At 41.3% G+C, this 14,767-nt stretch overlaps 3 protein-coding genes across 3 annotated transcripts; 1 reads left to right on the top strand and 2 right to left on the bottom strand.

The window, feature by feature from the left end:
• The first annotated feature begins 645 nt into the window (after positions 1-645).
• LOC130693358 (carboxypeptidase B-like) lies at positions 646-4,192 on the top strand. Its single transcript, XM_057516488.2, has 9 exons — positions 646-812; positions 1,053-1,289; positions 1,375-1,459; positions 1,533-1,736; positions 1,858-1,968; positions 3,298-3,349; positions 3,436-3,677; positions 3,736-3,820; positions 3,886-4,192. Exons 1-9 carry the CDS (start codon positions 742-744, stop codon positions 4,059-4,061), a joined length of 1,263 nt encoding a protein of 420 aa, XP_057372471.1. The 5' UTR covers positions 646-741; the 3' UTR covers positions 4,062-4,192.
• On the bottom strand, positions 4,122-5,004 carry LOC132087704 (E3 ubiquitin-protein ligase sina-like). Its single transcript, XM_059494813.1, has 2 exons — positions 4,658-5,004; positions 4,122-4,592 (listed from the first exon to the last, which is right to left on the bottom strand). The coding sequence occupies exons 1-2, from the start codon at positions 4,988-4,990 to the stop codon at positions 4,341-4,343; spliced, it is 585 nt and encodes a 194-aa protein (XP_059350796.1). The 5' UTR covers positions 4,991-5,004; the 3' UTR covers positions 4,122-4,340.
• A 236-nt stretch (positions 5,005-5,240) lies between these two features.
• On the bottom strand, positions 5,241-7,217 carry LOC130693355 (E3 ubiquitin-protein ligase sina-like). Its single transcript, XM_057516485.2, has 3 exons — positions 6,741-7,217; positions 6,432-6,566; positions 5,241-5,374 (listed from the first exon to the last, which is right to left on the bottom strand). The coding sequence occupies exons 1-3, from the start codon at positions 6,847-6,849 to the stop codon at positions 5,346-5,348; spliced, it is 273 nt and encodes a 90-aa protein (XP_057372468.2). The 5' UTR covers positions 6,850-7,217; the 3' UTR covers positions 5,241-5,345.
• Positions 7,218-14,767: the final 7,550 nt, after the last annotated feature.

Below are 14,767 nucleotides of genomic sequence, written 5' to 3'. Positions count from 1 at the left end.
AGGGACCGTTTCTCCTTTCTCACTAGGAAGCATTTGTTTTTGTTTGTTGGCCACCTTTGCTTTAAAGTTCCCAAGAGTGCATTTGAATCCAGACGCGCACGCGCAACGGTTTGATGGCATCAGGCACTGTCCAAGTAATAATAGAACCGTCAATTAAAATCGCCAACATGCGTCTTGTTTTTATTTATATTTACACTTGGCACTCTATTTCCTACACGATTTTAGAGACGAGAACAAACGTCGAACGTTAACCACAACAAGAATCTAAACAGACCAAAAAAAAATATATATTAATAATAACAAACGAAAGTCGATGTGACTTGCAGCTGCCTTGGACGTCCCTAAACAACTACGCGTGACGGATTTGCATAGAGACGTTATGCGTGTAAATATAGAATCATCAGATGATCATCTTTTTCATGTTCAAGGTAAATGCTGCAAAAATGTGGGAAATTCCTATTTCTGTCGCAAACCAAACATCTACGACGCCAGTCAAACAAAAGTTGCGATAACCATCCACGCAGCGTCGTATATATTGGACTAAAGAACTAAAAACAAATCTAATCACACGATATGGCCTATCGTATCCCGGGTGGATAAGTACAAATTCTTGTCCAAGTAAACTATACAAATGGAATTGTTTTCTTTTGCGTTGTCCAGTGCAGTTTGGAGACTCGAATAGAGGAGGTCATCGAGTGCCACACGACACACAAAAAGAAGGAAGCAATAAAGCCCTACGACATGAAGCGCTTGGTAATCTTTTCGGTCTTTATGGTGGCCCTAGCCTGGGCTCAGAAAGCCAACTACAAAGGGTAACATTATTCTTTTTAAAAGAAATTATTAGTTAAACCGAACTGGCTGGTCCGTCTTTGCGTTTTCCCTTTTTCATTTTTGGCTCAAGATTATGGGGAAAAGAGGTTGTTAGCCTATAACAGTCTAGACAATAAATTATACGATCGTGACTGAGGAACAACATGACGTGAACACGCCACATCTTATCTTATCCAAGTCAATCGTTTTGCTGATCTCGAATCTGGTGTTACAACGGACAGGTATAAATTGCTGCGCGTGACTCCCCAAACGACGGAGCAGCTAGCCTATTTGGTCAATCTGAGTCTATCGACGGACACGAAAGGATGGCCATCCGATTTTAAAACGATAGATTTCTGGCGCGATCCCACCACGTTGGCCGAATCCGTGGACATCTTTACAGATAATGGTGCATTGCTGGAACGAGAACTACTATCGAAAGGCATGCAACCTTCGACGCTTATGGATGACGTTCAAAGGTGAACCGGAAGTCATGACGATAAGCAGCTCGTATTCTTAATGGTTTACTCGCGCGCTTTTGCGGGACTTCACCTGCGCTTTTAGTTTCCTCGATAAAAGGCAAGCAGAGAACGCCAATAGCATTGCTGCGGGAAGCAGGTTCACTGAGACTTACCACACCTACGAAGAGGTTTAACATTTTTGATCACTGCTAATCTTTCTATGCGTAAGCACTACAGCGCGTCGTACTCTTACACTCGCAGATTATCGGCTACTTGAATCAGTTGGCCAGCAATAACTCCATGGTGAGCGTCAGCACTATCGGCGTATCGTACGAGTCTCGCGACATTGTGACGGCGCGTATCACCAGCGGCGGGGGCGACACCAAGCCAGCTATTTATTTGGAATGTGGAATGCATGCCAGAGAATGGATAGCACACTCGACTTGTATTTGGATTATTGACGAGGTTTGAGGCCTGACTGCTTTGCTAACACAACAGTCGGTGCACATTCAACGTTCAAATATTTTGTGTTGTGTTTTCAGTACCTCGTTTAACGATAGCGTGATGTGAAATCAATTTATTTTAGCTCACTACGCTGTACGGCCAAGTTCCGGAGATTACCGGTTTGCTGGACCGCTTCGACTGGTTCATCACGCCCGTTTCTAATCCCGATGGATATGTCCATTCGTGGTTGAACGTACGTATGCATTCGAACTAATTCTCGTTCAATTTTATGTGGGGCTCTAGCGGTTTTAGTGTAATGTCAAATTTGACCAAAAATCAAGAAAATGGGAAGGCTATACCCTTTGCTATTTTTCGAAAAATGCAAATTTGGGTCATGTCTTAGAATTCGATAAAACTAAGCAATGTTGATTAAACTTTGACAGAAGTCTCAAATTTCAGGGTAGATTGGGCGTTAGCAGATTATTTTTGTTGTATTTGTAAAAATAAAGCTTTCTCGAATAAGTCGATTTTACTCAATTGAGTCCGGTTGCAAAAAAACTACAAGCCTCACGTCAAAACAAACCAGATTTTCGTAATCCTCGTTCAATTTCGAGTAGGAATCAATCGTTTTCAGCATATGGTCGGATTTGGCCAAACATCGCAAAAGTGGGAAGGCTATAGCCTTTGCACTTTTTCATTTTTGGCTAAATTTTAAATTTCGCTTAAAATACATGATTTCGATTCAAAATTGAATGCTTATCACGGAAATCAAGTTTATTTTCCAATGGGCCTTATGGTTTTTTAATTAAACGTAAAAAACAAAAAAAACAAAAAATAAGAAAAGTCGGGCTTATTTAGTCGTGCTCAAAAAATTTTTCTGCAAAAATTGGCACTCATGGGAAATTGTTGAGTATCACAGTATATACTTGCAATTGAATGCTGATTCCGAGAAAATTGCTATTTTTTCATGAAGCCAACCATTTTGAAAATACGCTGACTATTTCTACTGCATAGCGCTAGCGCTATAGTGAACTGGCGCGCTAGTATTCTGTTAAATATTCTGAACTATAGATTCAAACCCAAAACAAACCAATTTTTTTGTAATCACAGCTCAGTGTTGGATGGAAATAAGGGGATTTTAGCATAAGTTCGGATTTGGCCGAAAATCGCAAAAGTGGGAAGGCTATAGCCTTTGCTATTTTTCAAAAAACACAGAATTTGGACGTGACTCAGAATTCGATAAAATTTACTGATTTTAATGAAATTTCAATGCTGATTTCCAATATCAGGTCAGAATTGCCGTCAGCGAATTGGTTTTCGAGTTATTTGTAAAAATAAGATATACGTATGTGTACGTTCGAAGTGACCATATCAGATGTATGGCTTTTTTCTCTGGTATTTGATCGGATTATTAATTCCATTAATGAATCCCAACTCGCCATAGGAGGTCATTTCCTATTGACATTTTATTGCTACTTTAGCGGGCTTGTGCAACAGTGTCTTCCTTGTTTACGTACTTTCTTCCTTGTTTTTTGTTTTACAAATGTCCCTAATTTTTTTTTTATCCCCTTAAAAAAAATAGGACCGGCTTTGGCGGAAGAATCGAAAAATAAATCCCTCATCTCCCTGCATTGGTAAGCATATCGATCGAAGGAATTTAGAATCAAAACAGCTAAAGAAAAAGAATACGTAAATGCAACACGCACGGAACAATGTATAGGTGTGGACACCAATCGAAACTTCGATGCCAACTTTGGGGGCGTTGGGAGCTCCGACAGTCCGTGCTCAGATACATACGGTGGACCTTCAGCCTTCTCAGAAGCTGAGTCACAAGCCATGAGAGACATCCTATTAAATCTGCAAGGCCGTGCAAAGGCAGTCGTCTCCATCCACAATAACGCACAAGTGTGGATTTCGCCTTACGGTTACACGACCGAACGTCCTGTCGACTACGCCGAAATGGTATCGTTCAATGAAAAGACCTTTAAAAACAACCCATCATTTGCAATCCTTATATCAGGAGAGAATCATGACGGCAGGTGCAGCGGCCATTGAAGCAACTTACGGCACTAAGTATCCATTCGGTCCAGGCTCTGAAGTTCTTTGTAAGCGTTACTTTGATGGCCTTAAAAACATTGACCCAACGTATCATTGTTTATCATTTGCGTAGACTTTACATCCGGAACGACTAAGGACTATGTTTATGGCACTCTGGGCATCGTCCATGGCTACACTTTGGAACTGCGGAACACGCCTGATGGCTTCGTCACGCCGACTACGTTGATCGCTCCCGTTGCGACCGAAGCCTGGAACGGGATCAAGGCTATGGCCAATGCGATTGTTTAGTATTACTATGGATCATTATCACCACTACGATGAAAGAAATAGCATGTCCATCAAGTCCAGTGAAGGGGATGTACAGTATATTTTCAAAGAAGTGAAATATAATGCAAATACAAATGTAGTTGAGTAACACGTAGACGTAAGATTTCTTTTATAGTGTGATTCGTCTGTGTGTATGTGTGTGAGTGAGTGTGTTGTGTTAATGCAAACGTGGAGTAACGTTCTAATTTGGCCCTCGCGTCGGTTGACTGTCAGAAGGCCATACCGTTTAACAAATTCAGATCAGTTGTTGGAGCTGCCGTGTGATGACGAACTCAACTGATTCTGTAGATTAGGAGGTTTGAAACGGCACTCGAGGACATGCTTCTCCATCAGGTGATAGAGCAATATCTGAGTGCATCCACGAACGGCGTATTGACAGGAAACGGGCCGAAAGGAGCATAGGGCTTCGTGGGCCGTCTTGTGGATCAGCTCACTGTAAACACGGCAGCCGTTGCCCTGGAACTTGCACGGGAAGGCGATGACAAGCGACACCTTCAAACAAATGAAAAGCAAAATAAATCTCATAGAATAAGATGTTTACTTGCGAGGTCCTTTACCTGTTCCATCATCCAGTTGGGTACATCACTGAAGCGCTGCTTACATATCGGACATGCCTTCAGGCCTTTGGATTTACACGGGCCGCAAACGATATGACCTTTGCGGCACTGGACAATTGGTGGAGTGACCCAGTCATGGCACACAGGACAGTCAAAGTGACGAATCAATGCATCGTAATCAACAAGGCGGCCGGCCGTTCCCAACGATGGAAGTGTGCTGGATCCCAAGTCCCCAGCGGATGATTTACGGATGCTGCTCTGCCGAGCCAGCGCTATCGTTGGAGATTTGGCTTCGCCGTAACCTCGCCCATTGGGCATCGAATGACTGGCCATCTCACACTAATGGCCTACAGTCTACGTTTGTTTTTTTGATGATGTGTATGTTCCCCGATTTGTTTTTGTTTTTCTTCCCGCAATCACTGGTAGATGAAATGATTGTTTTCAAAGTAATTCCAACAGGCACTCACTATGCAAAGAGCAGTGTTTTTGTTTTTTTGCAACTAGGTTCGCATATATAGTTCAGGGGAGATCTCGAACGGGAGCTGACGGATCTGGCGGCTAGCCTGCTGGGCAAACCACTGACGACTGCACTGGGTATGGTCGACGTCGAAAATATGGAAATAGTTGGCGTAGGCTACAACGCTGATGAAAAAAAAAGGGAGTCGTTCGAGTTGAGATGGCCAATGTTTCAGTGTTTCATGCCATTTCTATCAGCTGCTGTCGATGATTTAACGAAAGAAATGATGATTTAAAAAAAAAGACATTAAATCAATCGAAACGTTTAATAGGCAGTTTGTGGCAAAATGTGCCTTAAAGCCAATCAGATTGTCTTTATTTTCTTAAAACATCACTGACTGTGTCGCCGATTAGAATACATTATCTACGGATGGCGGTGAGCTCCGTTGATTTTTAGGGAAAAACCTTATTTAGTATGATAATGTATAAGCCGATGGTGGCTGACTTTCCACGTCATTTCCCTATTGAAAGGGAAATGAACCACCAGGCAACAGTAGCTGACTTTTTGGGCGCTAAATCGCGTCCTGATAGTGGATTTTATGTTTTAGGCAGCCAGCCAAACTAATTTTTGCTCTTTAGGGTTTGGCGTATCTGTTTTTCTATTTATTTTTATTTTATTACTATTTTTTTTTTTCCTTTTCGTCAAGAAAATTTTTTTAGACACTTGGAAGGTTGCCATCGTTTGGCTATTTGTTCAATTTCCAACACCACGAAAATGCTGGCCGGACGAAAGCGATAGTTGAGAGGTGGAAAAAAAATTATGAATTTCCATCACGAGATTTCGTTTCTTCTAATTTCATTTAAAAGATTCGCTTTCTTCAAAGTCTTTTATCTAAAAATGGAACATCTTTCGTTTGATCATAAAGGAGGTATATTTTGTTTTTCTAACTTTTGCTATGAATCTCGGCCCTTGCTATTGAATGCTTTTAAAGACTCCAAAGTTCACCGCCGTTTACCTGGTTACGACGTTATTTTTTCTCGTGCCTCACTTTCCGTTTCCCAGTAATTGCTGTTCACTCTAACCATCTCGCTAGGCACAGCACAACGACGAGCAACGACATACACGTAACGCGATTATGACGCTGCGCTGCTTCGCTATCGCTTGATTTTCTCCGGGAGACAAAAATTATAACTGATTGTGAAAACTCAAAAACAGTTTCAACGAAGCAACTCTACTTAACGAAACTTAATGAACTGTAACAACGTTCGACGAACTAGCAATAATAGAGCCATGTAAAGCGTTTTTTTTTTCTTTTACCTGCTGTTCGAAGAGGAAATGTAATGCAAGTAGAAGCCTCTTCCATCCAGAAATTTCGTTCAGTGGTCATTCGCTGGCGACAGGTTGGGCAGGAGCCTCGACAATTGACGGAACAGCTGGAACAGGCTACGTGACCTTGGTTCCAAACGTAAAGTAAAAAGGAAAATTTTGTGTTTTCAAAATTCATTTCCTATTACCCGTTTCACACTCAATGATTCCTTCTAATGCCTACACTTTTTGATTTAAATCTAGGGACGTATCTAGTTTATGATAATGATGTAGTTATGCAAGAAATATGTGTGTACCAACCTTTGACGCACTGGAATAGCGGCGGCTTGTTGGCAGGATTCCCGCAGCCTGGGCACGTGAACAAACGCAATAGAGCGTCAATATCTACTCGCTTGTCACCTATGTCCATCACTCAGGTTGCAATGATAAATTGTTGGAAAATGTCCCAATTAATTAGTTGACAGAAATCTAGCGCATTGTTCGGTAACCCAACGACAGTTTCACAGTGAACAATTTGCGTACAGCACTTGGATTGGGCCGATTGCACTCGCGTTCGGACAAAAAAAACGTACCGAGTCTGCGTGTTCTAGCGATGGAACTGACGATGGCGATAGCGATTTACGTTTTAAAAAAGTTTTCAAACAACCTTGCCTGGTTTTTGCGTTATGTGTTTGCCCTGTTACACTTAAAGGCTGCCTGAATCGATATCAGGTGCTACTTACCGCCATACACCAACGTATGGGGCTTCCTGTTCATCTGCGCTGACGGCCCAGCGCAGATTCATTTTTCCTGTGTTGTTTCACATTGTGAAATATGAATATGGCAAAGGCGAAACACAAGACATGGCTTCATTGTTCTGCGTTTTGTTTATTTATTGGTAATGCCATTGGTTAAAGTCCTGCGATTATAATGCGACCAACAATGGGCGAATGAAATCAACAACGTTTGTATAGGTGCAATACGTTCAGTTATAACTGGGTACCGCCAAGAAACTTCGGACTTGGCCTTGTTCCAGGTTCGGTTGGTGTTGTTTTGTTTTCTTTTTCCCTTCCAAAGGCATTCATCTGCAATGCAGGCTATGACTGGTCACGAACGTTGCTATTATTTTCGCAATAGTATTGCTACGCACTTTCCGAACGGCAGGAAAGAGACTCGAATTAACATACGAACTTGTCAACGCTGTTCGTCAAAATTTCCAGCTCATTTCCTTGGTATTCCGTTGCCCAATAAAGCCCCAGCAATATGAGCACAATAACGTTAGCCTATACCCTTAACTTTTGTTGTTATGTCCAACAAAAAGGGCTGGCGTCAAAGGTCTGACTTTAAACCACTTGCAAGGCTTCCAGATCCACTGTGTGCTTCTGTAGTAAAGAGACGAGTTAGGGATTGGCTTCCAAATCGGCGAAAATTCACCACAATCTGCCGGAATCGCGAATCATATGGTCCAATGTAACAGCTTGTGAATAGAATGTGAGCTACGTGATTAGCGTTGCATTTTTCTTTCTTTTTGTTTTCCCTTTTTCTATTGTTTATCGTTTGTATTCCGTGTTTTTGTAAGTAGAAGAACGAGTTGCACTGGATAGAAGCAGATGGCGGTACCATATGGTTCCAGCCGACTTTCAAAATTCAGTGCGGTCTGGGGCTTTTCCGACTCGCTCGACGTTGTTTGATGTCCCTGACCAAAACAAGACATACAGCCTCTTAATTTTTTAAACGTGATGGGAATAAAAAGAGTAGAGGCTTCGACACATCCGGATGAAAAGCAGCTCTTCCGACCGGCATTCATACTTAATGGGACGTCCATTCAGACTTCTAAATTATAGAACAATAGAGACTTGAGTGTCTGATGTTGAATCGTTCCAACATCGTGGCCGCTTATCTCTAATATCCCACTGCTAAATGAACGTCTTTGTAACAAAAAAAACAAAAAAAAAACGCAGAGCGATGTAAAGCAATTTTCTGTACAGCTTAGACATGCATTTTTCGAACGCTTGTCATTTGTTTTGAAGTGTCCGCTGTTCGTGCTCTTCACTTAATCGGCAGTAACGATGTTCTTGATGATCTCTTTAATCTCCGTGCACAGCAAGAACAATAATATTTCATCTTCCATGTAGAAATGTTCATTTTCCCAGGCGTCTTATTTTCTTATTCTATTTTCAGCTGGAAGAACCTAACTAGCAAAAAAAGACCATCAGGAATCCGCTTTTACGGCATCAGGCCCTTTGATCGAATTCCCAGTAGCTCAATGCCTCGCTGATTATTCAATTGCTATTTCCCCTAATGCAGAGCATTTGTGTACACCCAGTAGGAGGAAATTGTAGTCTCAGTTCCATATGAATGGGAGGATCAAACTTGATGAGGAAGTTGTACTTCATCAATCAAAAAGGATTTTTACAGGTCAGATAAGTATACAGTTTATACGTACATAGTACGTGAGTTCCAACGGTCCTCCCCCTAATGTCCCGCTAAAAAGGGTATTGCTTCCAGCATTTCCTGGAGTCATCCTCCACTTTGCAGCATGTGTAGCAATCAATCTTGAAGGGAGGGGCGCGACGGAAGTACTTGATCTGTCGTGTCCCCACATCTCGTCGATCAAGCGTTGATCGGTCTCTTACCAATCCCACGGTAGATAAAATGAATAGGAGAAATCAAATCATTCGTATTAGATGTTCGATTTATCGAACGTATGGGAATTTAGTTTGAGGGGGGGCTGAAGATATAACTTACGCAATGCGTATACCGGTTTCGTCCGTGACGTATTGAGTACGATGTAACCACTCGAAACATCCTGTACTGCAAGCACGTATCCCTTCTTTTGCACTTCCAGCATTTCCAGGAATGCTGAATCTCCCTGGTGCAGCTGAAAAGCGATCAACGGAAGGTAATCGAAAGGGACAAAAGGCCAACATTCTTCATGCATCGCAGTAGACGACAGGGAACTGTTGGGTTCTTTTCTTATTTTTGTCATTGTAAGTCGATAGCTTGTCTCGCCAGCTCTTGCTGTTGTGCGTCAGTGATTGTGTACCAGTAGCGGGCTGTTCTACTTGCGTATATCTTCTCACCATGTCAGAGGTACCCCATCGGTTGGTCGAGAGCGTTCGGATAGTGTCTCGTCTTGTGGAAAAGTCTTTGTCATGCGAATGGATTTTAGAGAACGTGGAGCGTTTCGAATCGCGTGTTAAAGGCCTGACGTTCGAGTCGCCCGTCTTCGGCCTGAAACGGGGCGGATACCAGTGGCAGCTCGTGATGAATCTGAGAGACGTCTGCAGCTCATCGCTATCCCTACAGATGATATCGTCCGTGTTTAACCGGGCTTGCGTTGCCTATCGTTTCGGCATTGTCAACTTGGATGGAAACTTCGAATACGAAGATCATGGACAGATGAACTTTGAATTGGATGTGGCCCGACAGAATCCCACCATCCTCTTCAGCTGGAACAAACTGATGGAGATGAAACAGAAACTCTTTGTCAACGATCAGCTGCGTATCGAATGTCAGATCACGGTGCTCGATTACGAAAACGTTGTCGTCTGAAGAAAACCTGACCTGTGTGATTTAGTGTATAAAGAACGTTTGCAACAGCCTTGACAGCTCGAGTTGGTTTACTTAAGTGGCCACCAGTTCATCGCTTATTTGTCAATCATTAAAAAAAAATAGAGATTTTGTTAAGCAATTTTTATTGTACTTGTTAAATTGCCTTTCTCCTTGCGGTATTACTTGCTGAGTTGTGGTTAGTTTTATGGTAAGCTATTATACACTGTAATAAAGCGAAGCTCTCGTTTTATTCCGTCTTATTCAGTAACCGCTTAATGGATGGGAAATCCAACATTTTATTAGGATTCAGCGTTCAATTTTGGGTTAGATTTCATCGAATTCAAGTCAACATTTAAATTCCAAATTGTAAAAAAAAAAAACAGTTTAAAAAAATAAGCCCGACAAAATAAATCCGACAAAATATGGCCGACTTTTATATGGCTTATGCTATTATAGCAAACTATGCATGATTAAACTAAAAAATTGCAAAATTAGTTACATTTTGCCGTGAAATAACCTATTAATGCATATAAATACCCCAACTATCTAATTGCGGAAGCATATCGGTTGATGTTACGCAACTTTCGCCAGCACGAATATTATGACTATGGAGCATGCAAACGCCATCTATTATGCAGCCCTTAGTAACAACCGCCACTCACGTTCCCGCGGCCCTTTTCAACTGTCACGCAGCGTTCGCCTGCCTGTCGAGCCACGTTTATTTCTGCAATATACGACACGGCTCCAAAAATTCCTCTCATATTTCCTAGCGACCCACCCAGGTGGAACGTCAAGCACTTCCTACGAGAGAACGATGAAGACTGTAACTTGGTCCGAGTAAAAGAGCTTGTTGGGCGATGATCTTTGAAACCAACAAAAGCATTCGTCCAACATGTAAGGCGGTGAGATTGGCTCCGATATTATGCGCTTTGAGAAAGGGGGGGGGGGGGGTACCACAATCAAGCTGAAGCAATCCCAACAGCTGCTTCTGCTGGTTGACGAGAGCTGTCATTGTTTTGAGTTTATGTATGAGACGGACGTCTGTATTCGACTGTTTCAGAAGATAGGACCTGTCCAGACATTGATGAAGAACAGCCTAGCTGGGTGGACGTAAAACGAGAAGACACACCATCGAGTTTTAGCGTTCAGGAAGGCCATCAACCTTACAAACCTGTAACGGCTAAGTATATCCAGAGCAGTTTGATGACCCTGCCTGAAAATATGCGGTTGACTGACTATGTTAACTTGACTACGTTACCTGCATTGTTGTGTTTGATTATTTCTAATCCTTTTTTTCGGAGTGGAAGTCACGTTTACATTTAAAGCTATGCGATTTGCTATAACGCGCATAACTCGGACGTGCCCATCACACAACCGCGCAAGATCTCTATTGATTATAGTAATCGATTAGAACAATATAAAGCCAAGAAGCGGTACGATGTAACTGTCCGACTCAGACGAATGGCAGTTTATTTCAGAACGTTAAGATGTTAATTGCTTACTCCTCATTGTCAATGATATAAAAGTATCGGAAATAATAGTACGCAGCCTTAACCATAACGAAACGTAAAACACAACTGTTGAAACACTTCCAGCAGTTTCGCTTCGGTTAAAAACAGATCGTCTCCAGTGCTAATCGAGGGGTTATGCATTTTTTGTTATTTGTTTGTTCTCTCTTGAAATACGAAACGTTAAAACTACATATACGCCTAATTGTATGTAGAGTTACCCAGTGTTGAATGCTGACGTATATAACACAGCTATGAATGATGGGCGTTTACCAAGAAAATATATAGCATTTCACGTACTCGGTGGCAATTTACGAGCGCGCACTCAAAACGCTCTCAATAGGGGGAAATTTACTGTGGGATTCCGATTTCGGTGTAACATGTCTCGCATATTCAGCTGGCCAGGGTACAACCCAGAGAAGGGGCTCTCTTGCGCATCGAGTCCTTCTATGTATATTTTTTTTTTTTTTTTGGTTTCTTTTCAATCATAAGAAAGAAAAATAAAATTCAACTGAGGAAAAATACTTGTTTTGTTTTTTTATAGCAACCCGCTGCATTCTATGCGGCGCTCTTTTCTTCCACAGAAATAGACACAAAAGCAGCTTCGAATGATCTACCGAGAAAAAGAGGATACCCCAACGAAACTGAAAAGAATAATAACAGAAAAAAAAAAATGCAGATATAAAGACCCAACGTAGAGAGAGAAAGAAGAACTGGTAGTAACTCCCAGGCTGAGCGCAATCACCTCTACGATGAGGTTCTATTGTCTGTTGATTTTCTTACGAAAAAAAAGGCCATAAATGCTGGTGTATAGAATTTTGAAAGTCTTCCCAATCTGTCACACAATTTTTACGACATTCTTACGCCCTTCCGCTTCACTGACCAATCCTTTTTTTTTTTTTTTTAACTCAAAAGGAAAAAAAAAAAAAAAAGAGCTTGGTCATGGAACACAGTGCAAGCATAGATTGCGTTCCGATATCTAAAGTCATCGCAATGGTCACTTTTTGTACCTTCTAGATGTTTGATTTTTCTTTCTTTCTTTTTTTTTTGACTTGCTTAACGATGACCTGCTGCTCTTTGCTGTAGGTGCGCTGCTGTATCCAAAAGATGAGAAATGCACGGTGTTCTCTGAGCTCGAAGAGAGTTTGAAATGATCTTTTGTTTGTTCAATTTCTTTGAAGTTTATCTTTACTAAGCCAACTTTAGAGATGACCAATAGAGGTTCCCAGCCAAAAATCAACAAAGACATCATCCCATATAGGATTTCTTTCTTTTGGTGGGGCTGCGCTTATTCTTGAGTCACACTGTCACCGCCACGAATTGTAATGATTTCTTAAAATATTGAGTTAAGTGAATAGCCAAGTGGCTGTGCCCCTCTTCGATGCACTCGTATTTGTTTATCGACAGTGACCACTATATTCGGTACAGAGGCTAAAAATTTACAATGTCATTGTTGATTTACGAGTGAGCCGTCCGTTTCTCCCGACCGATTGTTAATAAAATATACGACATGAGACACTGATGTATCCCGTTTCATTCATCGTTTTGATTTCGAGCATAAATTGTATTCGTCGATCACGCCGGAAACAGGAGAATTGGGCGTGATGCAACAGCACAACCCGAATTGAGCTGATGCAAACCGTTGAAATTAAATTCAAAAAAAAAACAAGAGCTAGAAAACGTAAATAGATACAACAAACCCCAACTATAGCCTGCGGTACACAGTTGAGACTGGCGAGAGTAACGAGTAGTTTTATTTTTATTTTTTTTATTTAGGATGCCCTCTCGGAAAGTGTGGGCTATACACAGCTCGTTCTTTTACACGCGTTACGCTCGAAAAGGTGTAAGATTTAGAGGTGTTCGAACTGGTGGAACAACCTTTACAAGAAGGCTGTCGTCCCCCATAAAGGCATGGCGTTTCCATCATCGAGCTTGTGTAAAACTCGATGGCGACAAAAAGGTGGACATGAGTGGTGACCCCAAGTTTTCGTTTTCGAGTTCTATTTGGTATACGTTTTTTTTTTTTCTTTTACGCTCTGATGTGCACCGTCTCGAATTGATCACCTCTACGCCCACGGTTTTCTTACGCTTCCAATTTTATAAAGTTTTCTGTTCTTAAGGCTTATCTGACCGTTGAAATTATGGAAGACATCGTTCTTACATTGTTTTTCTCAAAAAAAAAAATACTATCTACCACATCACTCCGGAAATATCTGGCCTATTGTCCAAATTGAAGGGTGAAACAAGAAAAATGTTTAGGGCACGCCCTAATCGCTCATCGATTTCCTACGCCACGACATAAGACCTAGCTGTTCTACGAGTGTGAATCTGGAAAAAAAAAACAATCTTTTGATCTGTACTCCGTGTGGCTGCCTGTGTGATGATCCCACAACTGATTGTAAAAATACGCTTTCAATGTAACCGACTGTGTTTTCCAGCCGTTCCATCACGTCTGTCAAAATGAACTCGTTCTTTCCGCAGATCAAAGTCTATCGATAATTCAAATCGAAATTTATCATTTTTTTTTTCTTTTCCCTGTTTTTTTTTTTTTCAAGTATAGCAGTTGATTGGCTTTCGTTTTTGGGTAAGAGTTTTGATTATTCTAATGACGCTCGTTCCAACCAGGGAACGCCTTTAAAACTAGAGACAAACGTAATGAATTTCAAGCAATCAGAAATGGCAAAATGTTTTTCCTAATCTGAAAATCTCAGTTGGAAAACAATCGATCTATCAATTCTGTCACAGTTCCGCCATGCTTCCTTTGAGGGCCGGCTAGTTTTCTATCGCGCATCTAAAAAAGTCGATGACACACAGAGGCGGTTTTTAAAACGATGGCGCCAAACTTTATTAATAAACGGTTTACAGAAAGAAAAAGAAAAAAAAAAAAACATTTTTGATTATATTTTTTTTATGTGTGATGGACAGATAATATGCAAATCGCAAGGTGGGCGGTTGAACTTGTAAATGGGCGGACAGATGCGCTCCGTTCACTAACGTCAGATTTAACATTCTTCTAAAATCTCGAAACAAAATAATAGAAAACTTTAGATTTTTTGTGAGGACATGAATTGTCAATTAATTTCTCGGTATTATCAAAAGGGTTGAAGCCTTGTTTTCGTTCTTTTACAAGCTGCCATGTTATACCTCCCAAAAAGCTGCTTAAGGGCGCTTATGAATATGGAATGGCAGCTGTCAGACTGCATTATACAGACGCGCACTGTTTGCTGTTGATTCGATCACGCTGCCAGGAGCGCAAAATATGACACAAGCTCATGTTGAAGAAAT

This window comes from Daphnia carinata, chromosome 3 (genome assembly GCF_022539665.2).
Source record: "Daphnia carinata strain CSIRO-1 chromosome 3, CSIRO_AGI_Dcar_HiC_V3, whole genome shotgun sequence".
Lineage (NCBI taxonomy): Eukaryota > Metazoa > Arthropoda > Branchiopoda > Diplostraca > Daphniidae > Daphnia > Daphnia carinata.
This window is presented reverse-complemented; position numbering and strand designations above follow the sequence as displayed.